The sequence below is a fragment of the Onychostruthus taczanowskii genome, unplaced genomic scaffold, assembly GCF_017590055.1.
Source record: "Onychostruthus taczanowskii isolate IOZ18803 unplaced genomic scaffold, ASM1759005v1 scaffold49, whole genome shotgun sequence".
Classification (NCBI taxonomy): domain Eukaryota; kingdom Metazoa; phylum Chordata; class Aves; order Passeriformes; family Passeridae; genus Onychostruthus; species Onychostruthus taczanowskii.
In genome coordinates this window covers 6,294,505-6,316,103 of record NW_024502458.1, presented here as the reverse complement: position 1 = coordinate 6,316,103, position 21,599 = coordinate 6,294,505, and the positions used below count along the sequence as shown (strand labels likewise).

General features: G+C 39.0%; 1 protein-coding gene across 1 annotated transcript; it reads right to left on the bottom strand.

Annotated features, from left to right (window-relative positions):
• Positions 1-678: 678 nt before the first annotated feature.
• Positions 679-21,558, bottom strand: CTR9 (CTR9 homolog, Paf1/RNA polymerase II complex component). Its single transcript, XM_041415121.1, has 25 exons — positions 21,430-21,558; positions 19,533-19,631; positions 18,540-18,779; positions 18,053-18,170; positions 17,374-17,463; positions 15,929-16,077; positions 13,068-13,175; positions 12,441-12,548; positions 12,082-12,318; positions 11,267-11,356; positions 11,035-11,163; positions 10,741-10,924; positions 10,068-10,156; positions 9,629-9,814; positions 9,359-9,446; positions 8,980-9,128; positions 6,758-6,874; positions 6,447-6,592; positions 4,979-5,050; positions 4,027-4,162; positions 3,437-3,583; positions 2,847-3,004; positions 2,443-2,539; positions 2,011-2,123; positions 679-1,758 (listed from the first exon to the last, which is right to left on the bottom strand). The coding sequence occupies exons 1-25, from the start codon at positions 21,472-21,474 to the stop codon at positions 1,353-1,355; spliced, it is 3,501 nt and encodes a 1,166-aa protein (XP_041271055.1). The 5' UTR covers positions 21,475-21,558; the 3' UTR covers positions 679-1,352.
• Between the last annotated feature and the right edge of the window lie 41 nt (positions 21,559-21,599).

The window sequence follows — 21,599 nt, the reverse complement described above, 5'->3', positions numbered from 1 at the left end:
CACTGCTTCCCTGTGGTTCTGGGTCATGATTCAGCTTTGCTCTGACCCAGCAAACACGAGCATTGTTCTTCTACTCTGATGCTAAGTTTTAGGTAAGAACACAGATAGAAACTTGCTATCAAACTGAGCCACAAAGAGAGAGTTCTGCGTTCTGCTGTCTTCTATGGTTACCAAGAGCCCATAAACACAGGAACAAACCCATCCACAACGAGAACAGCTCACAACAAACCAGAAATAGCAGCATGGGAAACTTCACTTTCACTTAGTGCTTCAAGTGAACTATCAGTAGTGACAATCCAGGTCTCCTAAAAACAAGGCAACATATTAGTTCTAACATAACACAGTCTGTTAGAACTGGTAGCAATAAACTATCCAGACCTACAGAATCTTGTCTTAGCAAATGCCTGACACAGGAATTAATGACCAATGAAAAAAAGGAAAACTTTTCCTTGGACTGGTACAACTGATTTTTTTTTCAGAAGCACAGAGAGAAATCAGATTTAGTCAATTTTTCATTGTTATTCCTGAATACATGATGTGAAAGGACTTAGTTCCAAAGCCATGTACTTACAATACAGGGAGGACCACCTCCTCCAAACAGATTGCATTGTCAAATGCAACATTTTCAGGTATTCTGCTTATACCTCCTAAGGAGTAAAATAAATCACTCCAAACAAATAAGCAAGAACATTTTATTGTGACACTTGCAGCTTTACCTTTCTCAAGTAATACAGAGTCCTCCCAAATGTCTTTACTAGCCAATTTAAATATTTCATCTAAATCTGCATCGCTAGTTTATAAAATTTCTCTAAGATCTGCACATTTTCAACTGATTTAACACAAAAACAGAAGCAAAAGAACAAACCCTTGAAAACATAGAAGAGCTGCATTGTGGCACATTTATTCTTTAATAGAAAGTAAGAAAAACTTCCCTACTGACCTTTACTCCAAGTGAGGAAAAAGATAAATATCCATAGCTCTTTGTTGCATCTGGTAGGATTTTAAGATCCATCTATGCATCTTTAATCACAGAACAAAGTTTCAGCCACACTGAACCACCTAAGGAGATTTTATGTTCCATAGTTTTTACATGCATTCCATCCTCGGTGTGCTGACTACAGGACAGAGATTCTGTGCACCTATAGTGGTTTAAATTTAAAGATACACCATAAGCCAACTCAGAGAAACATCTATTAGTAACTAATAGAAAGAATCACAAAAAGGCCTCACAACAGTTTACTAAAACATTAAGGTTCTTTAAATCACAGTTTTGAAATATAAAAATTCTATCTCCCCTGTAACTGAGATGTATTTACATGAACGTTTTTAAAAATATGGTCTGTAATTCAGCTCTAATCGCTGTCATCTGAGCCCCCCTCAGAGCCCTCATCATTAGATGCCTCTGGCTCAGACTCGTTGCCAGAAGCTCTGGCAGAGCCCTCGTGGTCAGAGCCCCTCTCCGAGTCCCTGTCGGACTCGGCGCTGCGCGAAGCCGGGCGCGATTCGTTCTCGGAGCCGCCGGAGCCGCGGCTCCTCCCCGACTGCACGGACTCATTGTCCGACTGCTCCGAGTCCGAGCGCCGCCTCTTCCTCGGGGACCTGTCACTGTCAGAGTCCTCCTCGGAGGCGCGGGACCTGCGGGGACTGCCTGCCTCGCTGCCAGACTTGTTCCTGTTATCGGAGTCGCTATCGGAAACGATGCGCTTGCTGTGCTGCTGCTCCCCCTCCTCAGAATCACTGTTGCTATTTCTAGCGTGCCTGTGGGGAAAAGCAAAAGGAAAAAACGGTATTAAAAGGCGTTCCCTTTAGCTGATACATAAAGCAAGACACCAGGATTTGGGTAATGCTAGTTTTAGAAGAATCAGTGGAATTATTTTGCACTGGGAAGGGATGCTGCAAGTACAATGAAAAACTTCTAATTATCTTCGTGTTATCTCATTAACACTGCATTTTCTCTTGAAGGCATGCACTGAAACCCTAAGTTCATACAAAGTTAATTAAGATTCTTACCCATCATCAGCAATTTTGAGTTTGTCCTCATCAGAAGAATCATCACTTGAAGAAATGATGGCTTTTGATTTGATCTTTCCTTTCATTGAAGGAGGCAGACGCTCTGGTTTGGGCTGTATAGGGGGAAAACAAAGGGCTGCTTGTTCATGTGGCACAGGGCTCAAATGTAGAAACACGTTCAGAAAACCAGACAAGCTTTTAAAAATTTTTCCATTTGCTATCACTTAATTCTAGATGGCTTTGGAAATATCCTTTTCATCCTTGAAGCAGCAATAGCAACAGGAGAGGAGGATAAAAATAAGCTCTAAGACCAGCTGGCTTCAGGAGGTTTTGCTGTAATTTTCAACACTAATAAATCTCTCTTGACCAGGGTAATGCTGAACTCCAAATGCATATTTAGAGAGTGATGCAGTTATTCAGGGTTTAACTTACAGCCTTCTTCTTCTCTGCTTTGGGTGGACGACGCTTTTTAGGCCGCGGGCCGTTTTCGTGTTCCTCGTCATCACTCCCCTCTTCTGCTTTCTGGGGTCTTGGACAGAAACACATTTTATATGGCATGAAGCATAATATTGCAAAAAACCCTTAAAAATGCAAAAATACTGGTCTCAAGAAATGTCCACTTCACCAAGTGTTACTGCTACTTCTTTTGCAGAGTGGTTGCTTAAGTCTTAAAAAGTGTAATGTGTTAGTAAAAAATAACCATGTAACCTCTTGATAACAGTTTGTTTTCAAACTGTTACAAAACTGTGGAGAATTTTCTTAAAAGCCCTACTATTGCTCAGGGAAGTATAATATTAAATTGACATTAATTAATAATTAATTAAAGTATCATCTACCTCCTCCTCTTCTTCTTCTTTCTCTCACCCTCCTCTTCTTCCCCATCCTGTTCACTGCCACTGCCCTTCCTCTTCTTTTTCTTTCTAGAGATGGGCAGATCTTCATCACTGTCATCATTGACAAACTCATCAAATTCCCCTGCTCCTTTTTTGGAACGCTGTAAGAAACACAGGCAACACAACCTATTATTCACATCCCACTTACAAAGCTAACAGCAAACATTCCAAATGGAAATATAGCTGAACATGTTCTAGAAGAAATGAAAATACAAACCTTCTAGAGACTATAGCAAAGTTGGCACCAGAAAGGTATAATTTAGAAACTGACTCAGAATTGGCACATAAGATAATCTTCTGTTATTTTAACAATTGAACACATTTTAGTGATGCCACCACGCTCAGAACCGTTAAGTATTAGCTTCCAATTATGACATTTTAGTATTAAACCTGTGCAATTTTACTCAGTAGAGCCTAGGAGTTTGAAATTAAAAACCTGTGCTCCTGCAAGAGATTATAAATCAGAAGGGGAAAATTAAAGATGTTTAAAAGAAATAAAAAACAAAACCAGAGATTAAAACATTCTGTTCTACCCTGCCTCCACCGCCACCACGTTTTTTCTCCTTTGATCCTTCTACTTCACCAGTGAACATCAGAATATTCTTGGTCTTCTCCACATATTGAGCTCTTTGTTCCAGAAGTTTCTTCTGCTCTTCTTTTTCTCTCAGGCGCTTCTCCTCCTGAAACACCAAGGAAGCCAACCATTACCATTGTATTTGCACCCCCACGGTGATTATAACAGCAGGCACAGAAATTATTTGCTGTCAGGAGACTGGAAAATTGCTTTTTGATGCTCTGTGTCATAGCAGAAGGTGCACATGGCAAAAAAAAAAAAAAAAAAAAAAGTTTTTTACAAAAAGTTGTCTACAAAAAAGCCCCTGGTAGAATAGGTAAAAGTCTGATGGCAGAACTTCTGGCATATCTATTTTATTTCATTACACAACTAAATAACTGAGGCTATGGGGAAGTAAGAGCATCACCTGTTAGCTGCAATATTTTCAGCTAGCACTTACTGTAACTAAGAAAAACAGCTACTGGATACCACCCCAGAGCAGCAGGAGCACACATATTGTCACTGTGTGCACTTATAAAATGCAATATACAGAATGTAGTGGAATGGAACCTGTTCTTTAAGCAGTTTCTGGCGAAGCAGCTCCTTCTCCTGCTCCTGCTTGGCACGCAGCTCCCTCTCCTCCTCATCCTGCTTGCGTGCCCGAGCCACGTGATACTGGGCCTGGCTCAGTAAATCAGAGCATTGCCTGCAAAATCCAAGGTTCTTGGGTAAGGCACAGTAGCAAACACAAAAAGAAATGCTTTTATGAAGTGTCTGCATCACAACACTACATTCATACCCCCAATGAACTAAAAAAACAGCTACTTGAAATAGCACAAAGAAGAGCAGTGCAGATTTTTGAGTAAATTAAAGCATTTTTAGTAAGCTAATTTATCTTCCAGTAGATCATTTCAGAACATAGTGCTTCACACTCCAAACGTAGCCAATTCACATACAGAAAACCCACACATGAACATAAAAGGAATCATGCCAACCAATTTGGAGAGCTTCAGAAGTATGGTTAATAAGAACTTGTATTTAATCACAACAACCTAACAAACCTTCTTGGAAAGGTAAGGCAAAATTCAAGCTTAAAAAACCCAATAGTGTGAGAGTTAAGGTTGCATAAAGTGTCCAAGTCACACAAAACATTAAAGCAAGATACTTTCAACCCCCTCTTAGCTGATGCCAAAATGACATTTCTTTTAATATTGAAATTTTCTTCTGTGCACAAAGTGCTTCAATGATACATTCAGATGTACAGTGCAGGATGGCCAACACATGGTATTTGTATGGGGCTATGGAAATCTTACAAGAACGTGCAGAAGTGAAACACAGGAAAAGAAGGAAACAGTAGCATGGAGGGACCCTGCACTTGAATTTTTACTGATCTAACAAACTCACAGTTGAAATTTTGGAATCTAGTTTTATTACTTAAAAAAAAGCCCAAAAAACCAGGACAAAAATATTCCACTTAGAATCTGAATGAAGGATTTGTGGGTTGTTTTTTTAAAATTTTTACCTGGCTTCTGTAGCAGCAAGTGCCAAGTCAAATCTCATCTTATCACCTACTTTACTCAAGTAACTGAAGTACCTGGAGGAAATCACAAGAAACCAAAGTAAGCAAAGATAGCACTACTTACATATTTACTGCAATTTTGCCTTAAAACAAAGCATTTACTCCTGAATTACAAACGTGTAAACCTCAACAGATGAGGAAATCCCACTCATTTCCTCTGTGCCAACACCTTTTAATACAGCACCTTTTAAGAGTTAAAAAGTGCATTCAGAGTACTCCAAATCTAAAGCACTCTAAAACCACTGTGGAGAGGAAAAATTCTGAAGAGAGTTCTGAGATTTTGTTTGCTGGCTCCTAGCAGTACGAATATTGCTGACCCCAACAGATTGATTTATCTGTCACAGATTACGTGCCTGAATTAGCATAAGAGAAGGAAGGGAAACTTGTTTTTCAAAAATCCTTCCAGAACAGCCTCCTTGACCAAGTGGACAGGCCCTTGGGAATACAACAAACTTCCAAGTAGATAGTGAGTTAAGATGATCAGTGCTTTGAAATGTTTCTCCAATTTAACAGAAAATTACTTCTAACTTTCAAGATTGCCACAGTTTCTTCCCATATACCCTCAGACACATTCCAAATGTTTTTGTGCTAGACTCAAATTCTTGGGTATATGAATATAACAATTCCTTGCTTAAGGTCTAGACTATGGAGAGTATGTTCCAAAAATTTTAGTTAATAGGCAAAAATAAATTCATGCAACTTCTTCAAAACGATAAATAATAAGCTTCTCATTAAATTTAAATCAGAACTTCTATCCCCAATGTGACAGCAGAGCTAGGAATGCACAAATCATGCACCATCTACATCTAGGAGCAGGATAAATGGTTGAAAGCTCTGTTCAAGGATGGTGACAACTGGATCAGATTAATTACACTGGTGTCTGCACAAAATCTTCTATTATTGTTTTTTGAACAGAACAAAAATATCTCAAATGCACTTAAGAAACTGTTTCTGTTCTTAAACAGTGACAGTACTTTACTTACCAAAAGGAGGGTGAAATTAGTCTTAAGGGACTGCCACTCATTAATTATGCTTATGTAAGATAAAGTTTTGCTTTTAAGCCTTGTAGTTTGCTTTGAAAGAAGTCACAGAATAGTATTCAAGTTGTAGAATAATTGTCAACATCTTTTCAACTGCGCATTTCTGGGAAGAGCATCTTGGTCACAGCAATAACAAAACTCTTTGAGAAACACATACTGGCACCTGGTCAAAGAAAACTGGCTCTGGAACAAAATCTGAACACACAGTTTTGTCAGGCCGAATATTTTGTTTTCCTACTAGAAACTCTAGAATTACACAGTGCCTTGCAGAAGATGATTGCTCTTCTAACCAGATTTGTGTTCAATACTGCAAGTACACTGTAAGGGGACAACAACATGGATTATAAGGATTAGAAACAAATGATCTTTACCTGTGGGCAAGTTCCAGCTCTTTCACAGCATTAAGCACTTCCTTCAGATTGCTTTTTTCATCTTTCAGGACAGAGGTAGCAAGTCTTTGCAGCACTAAAGCCACATTAAACATGAGGACTGTATCACTTGGAGCCACATGCCTGGCCTGGAAAAAAACCATATTTTTAAGATAAGCTACAATGTGATACAGAAATGACTTACAGAGAATAAACACAATCATTTCAACCCCAGACCACCAAATTTAAAGAAACGCAAACACACATCAACTAACAGCAATTTTATTGTGATCCATGATGTTCTAGATCCATACCTTTAACAAAGTTTGTTTGCATTCCTGTAATTTGCCACATTTAAACAGTGCCCGGGCCAAATACAGCAACACTTCAGTGTTTTGATGCTTATAGAACTTTCTGAGGCAGTTTTCATACTGAAATAAAAGAAAAAAAAATCAAAGTAAAAGGCGACAGTGGTTTGTTATTTTGGTTAGGTAACTCCAGTAAATGTTTCTATTCCTAAAAAGCATTACTGCTAATTTGCCTTTTGTTTTTTAGAGAAGTGTGTTATGCTACATGGGTACCTCCTTTTCAGTGATCAGAATGTTCTCTCTCCTATTCCATAGCAAGTACCTGCTTTTTTCTAGAAACTGCCTGCAGCCCAGAAGGCTCTGTAGGTCTTAAGTACAAAAGAATACTTTTTAAAGTAGCATTTACTGCAACGAAGTCCAACCAACATGACTCATTTTAAGATCACTCAAATATTGTCCACAGGATGCATGGGGAATAAACAATCTATTTTCTTTATTCATATCAGATATTTTACAAATTGAAATATATCTAATATACTAATTCTATATATCTGATGTAATTAGTTAAAAAAAAAAATAAATTCAGACTTTCCAGATAACTCAACTTTGCTCTATCCACCCAGCTGAGGAACTTGGCCATGCCAAAGGATATCAGTTTCTCTAAAGTGTGAAAGATGACTTGTTACTATAACTTCTGTGGGTCTAGAATTAAAGGCTTAAAAGACAGCAAATGTTATCATTCTCAGTAAAAAGCACCTCCTGTTTGATGTACTCTTTTCTCAAGGAACCCTTCACCCCCTCTAAGCCTCCAAAATAGCAAGGAATACAAAGTAAGTTTTATTTGCAGCTCAAGTACTGAAAAATTGCCCTGAACTGTAACACCTGAGGTTGTTACTGTTGGATCTCACTGTGTTGTGAGCACCTTCAGCATCCAAGATTTCGTGTTTAGCTCAAGCCTGCCTCAGATTTCTATGCTTTAGGGTAGAGAACTCAGAAGGATAATTATTGTGGCTGCACTAAGCTGGGCTAGTAATTTCAATTTGTCTCCCTTTGAATCCAATATAATGTATTTCACACTGTGACTGCACAGCAAAACCCAGGGAACAATAAAACCCTTCAGTAAACAAACACATTTCTAGTAACACCTCTTCTTAAATAAATTAGCAAATGAGTAAAATATTTTTGTTCCCAAATCGATAGGTGAAAGTGATACCCACTTCTCACTGTAATTCACTGCTCAAACAATTGCTAAAATGAGGTTTTCATTAGGCTTTTTGTCAATAAAAATAGTCAAAGTGCTAAAAAAAACAACAGACCCTATTCAAGCACAACAGAGTGAATGAATGTGACTGTGTTGCCAAAGCTTGCTAACAATAGTTCGCTGGAGGACAGTGACTACTGAGCTCCTGAGCATGTAAGAAAGGCCCAGTAACACTTCTTTATTAAGCACCACAAAAAGCTTCAGAATAGCTCTGAATGAAGTGTCTCTGAGCCTCAATAAGGACTCATCTTAAATGACACAAGTTGCTTCTTAGTTTCCGTCCTGTTCAACATATGCTGTGCTTTTAAGCTTATTTGTATGCTTTTCATCAGCTAATTGAGTCAATTTACTCAGAACAGGGTGACACTTGAACATTTACTTGCTTGGGCAGGTCAGGTTAAACTAGCTGACCTCAAGAGATTTCTTTCAACATGAATTATTTTGTGATTTTAACTGTGGTGAGTGAAATTACAGCCCAGTCAGCTTTTAAGACAGCTTTTAAAGTATTCCTGTGGTCATTTACAAGAACAAAAATAGGAATTGTTGCTGTTTAAAAGAAAATCCCAGCAGCAAATTGTATCTACTTACTTTGGAAACATCTGCATGTTAAATCACATACAGTAACTACACTGACTGAAACGCCCCTGGCTAATAATTTATTCCACAACCAAAATTCTAACCCTGCTACCAAAAAGATGTATAAAAGATGGTAAGTGCTTTGTAACCCCCCACCCACATTTGGCAGTCTGTTACTAAATCTTGACTTGACAGCCAACAGCTTCTTTGTAACCCCCCACCCACATTTGGCAGTCTGTTACTAAATCTTGACAGCCAACAGCTGGTTAGAAGTAGGCCTAGAACTTGTTAAAACACTGTTCAGAAACTTTCCCAGCTGCCCTGACAACAGAGAGACATCTAGAAGTCATCTGAGCCAAGACAGCAGGTAAGTTCAATGTGGAGATGTTACCATCTGCACAGCACTGATGTACTGCTTCTGCTCCACGTAGATATGTGCCAAATTCAGCCACACATCGCTGATATCTGCTGTGGCCTCTCTCACTTGGGCAAAAACATCACGAGCTTCACGGAAATATCCTTTGTGTGCCAAGACAGCTCCTGAGGGGAGAGGAATATGGACAGTGTGAGCTTCCAGGTTCATGCACTGTGCACTCCGACCACAGAAAATTCAATATGCCTCAATAAAGTGCCCCTTCAAAAACTGACATAGCTGCCATTTCCTGGGCTCCACCCTACAGTGCTCAGGCCCTGAAAAAACAATTCTTTATTAAAGCATGAAACATAAGAATACGATCACCTCTGAAGCAAAACTAGAGTCTGATATTCACCTATGCCATTAGCAGCATACAAATTCTTTGGGTCATTTCTGAGGACTTGCTTGTAGATGGCTAATGCACGGTCTTGGTGACGTTTCTCCTGCAGAAAGAAATGCCCCAGAATTCATCACTCACTTCTAAAGTGGAGTATTAAAAGATCTACCCAGAGGTTTTATGAACTAGAAGATGCTAAACACACATTAAGAAGAGGTTCTGAATAGCTAATAACTTACAAAAAATAAACAAAGAAACCCACACACAGGGCAGAGAGATGCCCATTACCTTTTCTCTGTCTCTTGTGGGTTGATGAAGAGTCTGCAACCAGACGTTGCCAAGAGCCAGCATGGAATAAGTATCATTTTGTGTGGAGGGCTGCTTCAAGATTCTTTCAAATTTCTTCTGTCCTGGACCCCACTCTTGTTTAGCCAAGTGAAGATTGCCAATCAGAGACCAGGCATCTGGATGATCCTAAATAAAAATTCACTTTAAGTTACAAAAGCACTCTTTTCCTTTGCAAGGGTTCTTTTTCAAGTATAAAGTGTTACTCGTCTTAAACATAATTCCACATTCAAAAGAACCCCAAACAAAACACAGAGAGCAGATCTGGCAGCTCTCTCTTCTTCCCCACAGTTTAAACAAACTAAAAACACAAAAAGTGGAAAATTAAATTTTAAGTTAACTTATTAGTGTTTTCATGTTAAACACTTAAAAGGTTACAAACCTGATTGATTTGAAGTGCTTCTTTAAACCAATCAGAAGCCTCATAAAAATTCCCTTTATCCCTGGCCATAGCTCCCAAGCGCAAGTAGCCTGAAAATAAAGATAGAAAATGAAATAAAAATCAGGGAACAGGTCAAAGTCATCTTGAACAAAGAAAATATGGTCCATGCATCAATTTCAAAAACAATCTTTCTCTTGATCAGCTAAGGACAGCAAGACACCTTTCATATCCTATTCACAATGAGAAATATGATGCGAAGATGAACTTGCACCCATGATGGCCATATAAAAACTGCAGGTTTTGAGTAGTTAGAGTATTGTAAACTGTGTTAAATTGGCTTCATAAGTTAAGGACAACTGAAAAAACTGCAAGGAAATAAGGATCCATCTGTTACATAATTCTCCTCCCTCCACTTTAAACAGCTCTCCCATCTCTGCAAGATTTGGGAAGGGTATCTGCAGGTGACAATGGAAAACAAGCAGGGAAAAGGCTACAAACGAGGCTGGGGCATGATGTGTGCTGCAGCTTGTGGCAAATAGCACAGATCAGCCCCAACATTACTGTGAAAACAAGGGAAGACAGACATAAGGAGAGCAGAAGACGCTGTCAACCAGAAGATTTTTGGTATTATAAGGATGGCTGTAGAACTGATGAAATACCAAATGTTTCTTACAATCAACATAATTTGGATGTTCTCTCAAAATGTTTTTATAGAGCTTTTCTGCTTCGTGAAATTCACACATGGCCTCGTAGAGCCTGGCAAGGTTGTAGGATGTTGTCACAGAGATGGCATTGTAGTAATGCTCATCATGCTCAGCCTCTGCTTTTGCACGATCCAGCGACGCCAGGAAGTATTTCTGAAGCACAGAAAGAAAAGAGCAATGAAACGCTCCAGAATGACCTCAAAGGAAAACTTCCTCTTCTGTGTGATCAAGAAACACCATTCAAACTGGGAGTAACTGCATACCTTTGCTTCTCCCAGGTTTCCCAGCCTGAAGTGCAGGGCACCCACGTTATTCAGGATCTCTGGAGGGACATCAGCCTGTACTTTCTCCTGCAGAATGCGTGTGGCTGTTCCATAGGCTGACAGAGCACCCTTGGGAAAGAAACAGAAAGTGGATGAAAGAAAGAAGAGAATGAGCCTTACAAGCTCTTATGAAAAGCACACAAATAATTCAACAAGTGTGTACTAATAATACCTGTATATCAGTCTGTTCTAGAATTTGGGCTAGCTCAATCCATGCCTCTACATCATCAGGATATTGTTCCGTGACTTTCTTTAAATGCCCCTGAAAAACAGAAGATAATTATGCCACTTCAAAGACACACAGCCTGTTTAAAAAAATGGAAATGAAAGAGTGAAGGCATTCACCTTAACACTAGAAAGATATACCATACTGCAGAAGCAAACATCCTAAACATCTGCACAGTAATAAATCTGCATTAGTTTTCTTCCTTCATCATTTTATTCTTCTGTAGACCAGAACACCTGCTTCAAGCCTTAGAGAAACAAAGGCTATTACACCAACATGAAAAGCTAGAGAAATGCTTAACATTTCTTCCATTTATCTACCCTACATTAGATTTAAAATACCTTTCATTTAAAAAAAAGCATCGCTGTCCTTCCAGATATGCCCAGACAGGACAAGTGCTTTCTGGAAATCACCAGCTGATTTGCTCTCTTCAGGAAATCATGAGCTAACTTCCCATCTTCAGACAATTTTATATACATATATGGAAAGAATTCTGCCCTTTTCACATACCAAATAGAGACATGAGGCTGGAGTTTCTCTAAATTCCTGGACATGCTTTACCCAGAGCCCAGTGCAGTCTCAGTTTTGTCCAGAAGTTGTGACTCTTCACAGACCCCTCACGACAGCCCATATGAAATATTCCATATCGACAGCCACCTAACCCTGAGTTTTATTCAGCTTAAGGAACAATCTGATTTCAAGTCTGATCTCCAAGTTCTACTCTTGCAAATAAACACGATGCTGGTGGAAGGAAAACTCACCTTTGCAATGTCCCGTTTCTCCTGGTCTTCTGAAGCTGCATAAAGAGATCCAAGGATTTTCATAGTCTCATAATTGTTAGGATAGGCTTTCAAGACTTTTTCAAAGCATTGTGAAGCATTCTCTTTGTCCCCTCGATAAATGTACATTTGACCCAATCCAAAAAACGGAAGTACGAAAGAAGATGAGGCAAACTGAGTGGCCTGGTAATAATACTGGAAAGCTTGATCATAATCTTCCTAATTAAAAGGAATTAAATGAGGAACAGTCAGTGTTTTTAGAGGCAAACTTTGCAGCAACTTTCATAACAGAGACTTTTTAAAAATGTGAACTCAAAGGGGACTTTTAAGAACTGCCCTACCTGCACGTGAAAAGACCTCGCCAGCTGGTAACAGCTCTCTGCCTGCATCGCTTCCACTTCTGTGTTATGGAAAGCATGAAGAGCCAAGTGTTGCACTTTACCATAGTCCTGACCAAAAAAAAAAAAAAAAAAAAAGAAAAAAAAAAAAAAAGGAAGTTAAATGAGATTTGGAAGGCTTCACTTGATTTATGGTCAAATGATTTTACGATTTAAATGTGGATAGCTGGAAAATATAACAAAGCTTTAGTCACAGCACTGACTAAATAACAACAGATTTAGTTTTAGCCACTACTATTCTTTTCTCTATTTCATGTTTTAAAGCATGGAAGAGAGAGGAGGGGGAAAAACAAACGAACAAAAACCTCAACCAACCAAAAAAAACCAATTCCAAACATCAAAAACCCAAAACCCCTTCTGTACACAAAGATGATTTTGATTTAAGTAAGTGTACCTTTCTTGGTTTTCTTGAGAAAGGTTCATACAAAATTCAGGCCAAAAACCTCACACTTCTTCATCTAGATTAACAGATATTGGGCACCTGATGAAATGTGTTTGAATCCAACACCAGAATTCTTATTGTTAAGAGGTTATCAAGCATTTAACTGTAGAATTTCAGTGATTGCTTACCTTCTTGAAAAAGAAGTGATTAGCCAAGTGATTCAACACCATTGGATTACTGGGATCAATTGTGTAAGCCCTAGAGAGGAGTTGAACACCATTCTTGATGGAATCAGCCTAAATAAAACATTGACAGGTATCAGCAGCACCTCAGTATCTGTATCTTATTACCATCTTCAAAACCATTTTTTAGTCTACGCTGCTCAGGATTTCTGACAACACATACTGAGCTCACAAAAAAGAGTAAATTCAGCTACTGGCTTTTCTTCCTGCAGCCTACAGGTGGAAAATGGGAAATAAAGCTACCATACAGGGATGGAAAAGAGCACAGCAGGACTTCCTAGGAAAAAAAAAGGCAAAAAACCCCAAAAGACTTAGTGTGGATGTCCTTTGACATGTCACACTCACAGCCTGACAGCTTTCCTTCTGCTCCTTCTACTCTTCAGCGTCCCAGTGCCTGTTTGGTTTAGGTTTCAATGTTTTACCCAATTCATTCAACAGTGGAATGAAGATATTTTCATGTTCAAATTCTAAACAACAACTTTAGATCTCATTTTAAAATCAGTGCAAGTTTGAGGTCTTTATATAGAAATATCATTGTACCAACTTACTCTTTTCTAAAGAAGATTTACATCTTAAAGAAAGCTTCCCATGGGTAAAAAATGTGATTTACCTCCAAGTTCAAATCCACAACTGATAAAATAATTGCTCTTTATTTAGGACAACCAGGAAATATGTATCACAAGCATGTCAGCTTCATCTGTACTTATTTCTGAACAGAAGCACCAAAAATGCTATCAAGGAATCATCTAACAGCTGTGCTTTACATTGTAATTATGATGAGAAGAAGAAGATATTTTCATGTTCAAATTCTAAACAACAACTTTAGATCTCATTTTAAAATCAGTGCAAGTTTGAGGTCTTTATATAGAAATATCATTGTACCAACTTACTCTTTTCTAAAGAAGATTTACATCTTAAAGAAAGCTTCCCATGGTTAAAAAATGTGATTTACCTCCAAGTTCAAATCCACAACTGATAAAATAATTGCTCTTTATTTAGGACAACCAGGAAATATGTATCACAAGCATGTCAGCTTCATCTGTACTTATTTCTGAACAGAAGCACCAAAAATGCTATCAAGGAATCGTCTAACAGCTGTGCTTTACGTTGTAATTATGATGAGCTGTCTTATTGAACAGATTAGGTTTTAAGAGGTTAAAACATAACATGAAGGCAGCTAAAAAATCCATTTCAGTTTGAACAGATGCAATCTTTCCAAACCTAGCAGAACAATACACCTGGATAAGGAGATATTGAATCTCTCCTGCCTTCATTTTCAAAGGTTAATGTGGTTTATAACCACACTGTGCATAAGTCCAAGTTCTCCAATACCTTGAGTGAGTCTCATGTCCAACTTCAACCCAATCCAGTAGATGGGTAGAGGTCCCAAAGCTCTAAGTGCTTTCATTTAAGAAAAACAGATCAGACAGACCTCAATGAGAGCACAGCGTGATCTCAACCCTGATCTGACATCATAACATCTTCTAGGAAGAAGAAATATTAGAAATATCTAAGCACAAAAAAGATACCAATTAGCCTGATACTCAGAGAGGCTCTTTTCCCCAGAGAGTTCTCCCATCCCTGTGTCAACTCTTCAATGTTACACTAACTTTTACTATGAAGTTGTGAGAACAGTTTGAAGTAAAGCACAGGTGATGTATTTCTTAGAAAAAACACAAAATGTCTTTGAGTGGCTCAGCTTTTAATCACAGCTTTTTGAATCTTCAGGTGAGTGGGCTCATCCCTTGACTTCAGTCAAAAGATCTTCAGGAAAAGAAAGAGAAAGATACCAAATGTCATCAATTTCTCATCTTTGGAATTTATTAAAATTTGACTTTAGAATATTTTTCGTCCCTTCTGTAGTTTTATGAAAAAACCTCTTATGCCCACTTTTTTTTAGCTTCTTCATGGAAGTAGTAACAGTTTTCTTTTTTCCCATGAAGCAGTAAACTAAGAAATTTTCAGACATTCTGTGCCAACAAAAGATCTTTCTAGGGAACCATAGAAAGCAGCACAGTAAATTTTAGCCACATACAATTACGTAATAGTATTTATTTTTTAAAAAACACTTAAGGGTCTCATCCTCCAGTGGTAATATCTGAGATGGTGCTAGGGAACCATAGAAAGCAGCACAGTAAATTTTAGCCACATACAATTATGTAACAGTATTTATTTTTTTAAAAAACACTTAATGGTCTCATCCTCCAGTGATAATATCTGAGATGGTTAATCCATGCTAAGGAATTTATGATCCCAACTAAGCCATATTTGCATGCATTTTTCTAGTGATACAATACCTAGAAAGGTGGATCACCACTTAATTGTACTTTTATCAGCCCAGTTAAAATTTCTTCCTGCCTACTCTTTGGTTTACCATGCAGCATGCATGCCTGAATAACTTTGAAACTTGTTTGAAAATTTATTCTTAACTCCTAAACTTCTGAAAAACTTGACCTAACCTCGTGGGAATATGTCTTTTACTTTGACTTTCCTTCACATATCTCACCATGGAATTTTATTATTTGAAATGAAACAGTTAACCTAGCAGTGTTTTTCTGCACCTAACTCTTCTATAAATGACAGAATGGAAGGTTTTTAACAACAGAAGAAAGCTATTCTGAATGTGCTGCTCACGTCACAAGCACATATCTATAAAATCATTCAAGAATAGCATAGACTTAAAATTATTCAACCATAAAAGTTATCGCCCATTTTAAAACTGGATTATCTTTGAAAGGATAAAAAATTTGCTTTTTTTCGCTCAAAGAAAGTGAACTGAGCATGGATTCCTGCTAAGTCAGACCCACCTCCTTATTATTGAGTTCCAGAACAGCCAGTCCAACCAAGGCCCCGACACATTTGGAGTTCAGCTCCAGAGCCCTGCTGAAGGCCAAGCGAGCTTTTTCCAGCTTGTTCAGTTTCACGAAGCAGTGGCCCATTCCCAACCGAACCTCGGCTAGAGAACAACACAACACCATCCAGAATTCCAAAGTTTCAACTTTATGCCTTTTTTTTTTTTCCCACAACCTGGAGTGAAAGCAGAGTTTTTTCATAGCTCCTTAAAGCCATCTAACAATCTGCTGTTTTTCAAGGCAGCAGCCCATACTTGGCTGGCCACAAAATGAACTTGAATGTATTAGTAAGACATTATTTCTTCATAAACCTCAGAACACTGAGCTATCTCCCACAGACTCCAATGCCAAACAAATAAAAAATTACTTTTATGTGAATGTATTAAAAATAAGAGAGAAAAGCATTTAAAAATTGCCAGATGGAAGGGCTGGACATTTTTTAGGCTAAGTTCACCCCAAACTAGCAGGTCTTCAGAAAACACAGATGAATAAACAAGTTAGCTGGCATTTCTCCTCAGATGATAACTGATTCACATGCTGTTTATCATCCTCCACTTCCAAGACCAAGTACAGATGGACTAATACAGAAAATTCACATCATACTGCTCTTTCAGACTGCTTGTGATCTAAGAGTACAGAGAATTTCTAAACAGCAGTTTCAAACCTGTGTCCATTAGAAAAAGGGGAGCAAAGGAAAGATGTTTGTTGAAAAGTAAGGCTTTTGTAGTAATCAATACTGTAAAGCAGACCACAGACCACACATCAACTTTGCAATAAACCTTTTCTTAGACAGGTTATGGCAAAGTCTATCACAGCTCTCAGGAGACTTTCAAGTATTTATGATCCTAATGTAAATACCTTGAATTAATGTATCTAAATCCCATGTATCACTTTTACAGTCATTAAAAATCACTTTCCCAGATTTTTGCATAAAGAAAATAATACAAGACCAGGAAAACTCACATCATGCACTATAAGTAGAATTTTTCTTTTTATGTCTTGTTTCATTATTGTTATGTCAATTCTGAAGCCTTATTCCAAGAGCTTACAGCAAAAGAAATTCTGCAAGAGTTTTGAACAGTTTCCTCCCTCCCCATACAACTTTAATTTCTCTTACATGCAAAATCCCATTTTCTAATACCTCTTTAAAAGGTTATACTTAAAAAAAGAACAGTATTTTCCTAACAGCAATTTCCTAAACACGACTTCCTTCTCTAAATATGAAGAAATACTTCAAGTCAATGAAGTATTCTTCATTCACTTCAACCCTCTAAAATGAGGGTTGGAGTTTTTTTGACAGATATAGACCACAAAAATGCCCTTTGAATTTGAATTAGGAAAACCTGAGTTATTTTGCAAGCAGAGCAAATACCCCCAGTAGCAAACACTTTCTGTCTTACCTGGGCAGCCTGGATTGGTACGCAGTGCTTTTTTGTAGTAGGCAAGGGCTCCTCTATAATCCTTCTTGTTGAAAGAAATGCATGCCTTACCTGTTAGAACATACCAGGAGTAAAACCAAGATTATAAACCAGAAGCTCAAGTATTATTTGGTTGACTTGTGCTGTACCCATTTCCAAAAGTTACAGTAAAAAACTAACAGAAAAGTCAGACAATGACAACTTTTTTTAGATTTGATGACGTCAAGTATATGAAAAAAGCAAACATGAAAGAAAACACATTAAATTTACTTTTTCATATTTTTCTGCAGAAACTTAATTCCTTATTGGTCCAGAGGAAAGATACTTACTGAGACTAGTAAACAACTTAAATTACAAGTGTACAGTCTGTTGACCCCTCACAAGTGGTAACTTCACCCTTAACAGAGTGTCCAGCTTCATTGCCACCACCAGGGGAAGCATAAATAGCTGAGTGGATGTATGCCCATGGGTCTCAGAAGATGCCAGTTAGCACTGCATTTTTCCTAGCTCTTCCATCTACGTGTACTTCCCAAATTTTAATTAGTCTCTGCATGTGTGTCTTGATCACATTCTCTCTACACACAACCTCTTAAGCACACAAAACATTCATTCCAAAACTCAACCGAAGACCAGGTTATTACAAATATCCATAAACTCGTACCGAGTAGGGCAGGAATATTATTTGGAGACTGGTTGAGCACGAAGTGGAACTGTGCATCAGCTTGGTCCATCTTATCACCTTCAAGCAGGCAAAAGCAGGCTCTTCCCAACAAGTGATTCTGGACAAAGCAAAGAATTTGCAATACATTTATCTTTGTAACATATGAAGTTTGGACTATGTGAAAGATTAACTGCCTAATAATGCCTTTTAACAATTAAATTATTTCTCTTACATTTATCAAGCTAGAGAATACCAATTCTTCCTTCCCCATCTCCAAAGTCGACTGAAGTAGTTCTATCAGGTGTGCCAAACTAGACAGAATTATTTCTGGTGGCACCACACACACTTCAGGTACAAGTTTTGCTTACGTGTCACTTTAAAGCCTGAGCAGTTTCTAGTTTCTAAAGTTTCCCTTTAGTGAATCAATACCTGTTTTCTTTACAATCACTAATTTACAAAAGTTTTTTTGGTCAGACACCAGTTTTACCTGATCGTACATGATGATTTTGTCAGCCATAGTGTACAGCAGGGTGGCCTGGGTGATGAGCTCCTTCTTGTTGTCTTTGTTCTTCTCCTTCCGAGCCTGCTGCACATAGTAGGCTGCCAGAGTGTCCAGACATGTCATCTGGTCTTTCTCGTGGTCTCTGTAGTCCAGGTTGCCATCGATGCGGGCAGCTTCCAGCAGCTTCACAAAGTCTTCTGTTTTGCCTTGCTTGTAGTACTCCAGCTACAAAACACAGTTTTAACACACAACACCACCCCAGGGAGTACAGCACATACCAAGCTGACGCTTCAGATATCACACAGACTCTTTTTCTAGGATGTAGGGATAAAGCAGAAATAAATATAGGCATCACCAGAGAAAGGTTTTCTGATAATGCCACATATTTTTCTGTCCCAGATCACTGAATGGCCTGGGATGGACGGGACCTTGGAGATAATCTCGTTCCAACCGCCCTGCCATGGGCAGGGACACTTTCCTGATGCTCAAAGGCCCATCCAACCTGCCCTTGAACACTTCCAAGGATGGGGTATCCTTAACCTCTAAGGGCAACCTATGCCAGTGCCTCACCACCTTCAAACACAACCTTTTGAGCTATTTATAAGAAGAATCCACAGGTCTTCCTCTGAAGTTCTTTGACATTTTGACATTTAACCATACTTTCCACAGTGTAGATAATGCCTCCTCGTTTTTTATTAAGCATGTAATCAAAGGCATAAATCAGGAAAACTATGGATTGAGGGGAAAAAAAAACATAGAAAGCAACCCTCAAGAGGCATTGTTTCATGAAAAAGAGATTAAATTAAAATCCTAATATGGAAATGCCAATCAGAAACATCTGGCCTAGAATCAAAGACTGAAAGACCCCAAAAAGTACCTGTTTGGAACTCAGCACTGGTCATAAGAGTATGGAACTGGAAATGATGATCTGATAATGTGAATACAGGATTTAAATACACAATTTGTATCTATACTGACCGCTAGGGCAATCCATATGTGCAGCTGGGTGTGCTCCTGTTTCAGGATACTTATAACTTCATCCCCCTCGGGCAACTGATCGAAGTCAAGCTCAATAACCTAGAACCAAACAACACAGATCATCGTTCCACAAAGCATTAAAAACATTGTCTGTCACTGAGCTCAAAGGAAACTGGACCTGCCAGAGCACAAAACATAAATAATGATTTGTGTTTAAACAAGGTTATGGACAAAGAAAGGAGAGGTAATATATTGCATTCTGTACAAGATAAAAGCGATGGCCTCTCTTTAGAGAAAAGACAAACCAATGTTTGGGATACAAGTGAGGGAGAACAAGCAGAGATCCTAATTCAACTTCCTTCACTATGGACTTCATGCTCAGAATCAGCTAATAATCAACTTGACTGCACACTGCTGACTTTCAAAAACTTTTCCTACAGGTAATATAGAGATCTAGCTCAGAGACAAAGTCTTCCAAGTAATCTGGTGTCAGAAAATCAATAACTAAGACTTAGATTCCTGAAATTTTGTAAAGTCATCTTTATGCCCTAGGAAATTAAGGAACTATTGTAGCAGCTAAAATTCTGAATATTCACAACTGTAGATATGAGCAGCAAATGACATCAAGAACTTTTCATCATTCAGGCATTGTTTTGTGAGTATTAGTCTCCAATGCTGATCTAACAACCTTCTGATATTATAAAATGAGGAAAAAGAAACACGTACTCCCCAGACGGGATATTTGGGAACACAATTTAACTGCTTGTTAGTTCACCTTACTCAGCCATGCTGCCTCTAATAATTAATCATCTGCATTACAAGTTAATTTTACAGCAAGAAAGAAGTGCAGTTGTTGTACCCTGTTACCAGTGCTGGGACTTCTCTGTAGACTGAATTAGAACAACCCAGTTTAGAAAGGGTTCTAGTTTAGACTACACAAGACTTTAGAATACCAGCAAAAATATTTTTGCTTAACTTTGGCTCATTTTAGTTTTATCTTGCATAGCACCTCCTGTTTGACAGATAATGGCCCTCATCCATCAACTAAAATAGTCATGAAAGAGAAACAGGTACTAGCAACACAGCAAATAAACATGGAAGAGTGGAGGAATATTTTACTGCATTCCCTAGTGATTAATTCAGAACTTTGGGATTCAAGTAGTCCTGAACAGCAGCACCAAGATCACAATTCATGTTGACACCTCAGACAGAAATTTCTGTCACAGAAGAAAATGCCCTTGAACATGTAAACACCACAGAATAAAGTAATTTTGTGAGACTTAAAACCTCAACGGCAGCCACACAGAAATTTGTTTCTGTATATATATTTGTGCATATATGAATGTCTCTGTGTACACATATATATGTATACACGTATATGTATGTATGATATGTTTATGTACACAAAAGAGCAGGGAGTCAGCTTTTCACAGAGAATATTCTTCAGCCTGTAAGCATTATGTTCCAGCCCCTTACTTAGCTACACCATTAGTTTAGTATTTGCCATGGAATGATTTAATGTCAAACTTTGTTATACGCTGCAAATCTCCACACACTTCTCCTGAACCTTTCTAACCTCGGCTTGTGACAGTGCACCTTAAATAAAGAAAAGTTAAATTCAGTTTTTAGCCCCACGGTGAAATGACTTTACAGAGAGGGTCCTCTGCCCTGCCTGTGTCTATGCGGTGCTTGAGGAACAAACACCAAGAGACGCTGACACACCAAATCGCGGCACCACCGTGGCCGGACACGCACCTGCGACCCCGGCTCGGGGGCTGCGAGCGACACCCGCGTCCCGAGCCCGGGACACGACCACGGGCGGCAGCGGCGACCGCCCGCGCCCCGCCACGCATCGCCCCCCCTGCCCTGCCCCGCCGCCTCCCCGCGCCCGACTCGCCTCGTCGGTGTCCCTGAGAGGGATCTCGATGGAGCCCCGCGACATCTTGGCGACAGCGCTGCCGGAGCCGCCACTCGCCGGGCCGGGGCCGCCGCGCGCACTTCCCCTCACGGCAGCGCCCGACCCGGACGTGCTCGGGAACGGGGCGGAGCGGGCCGGGGCCGCCCCGC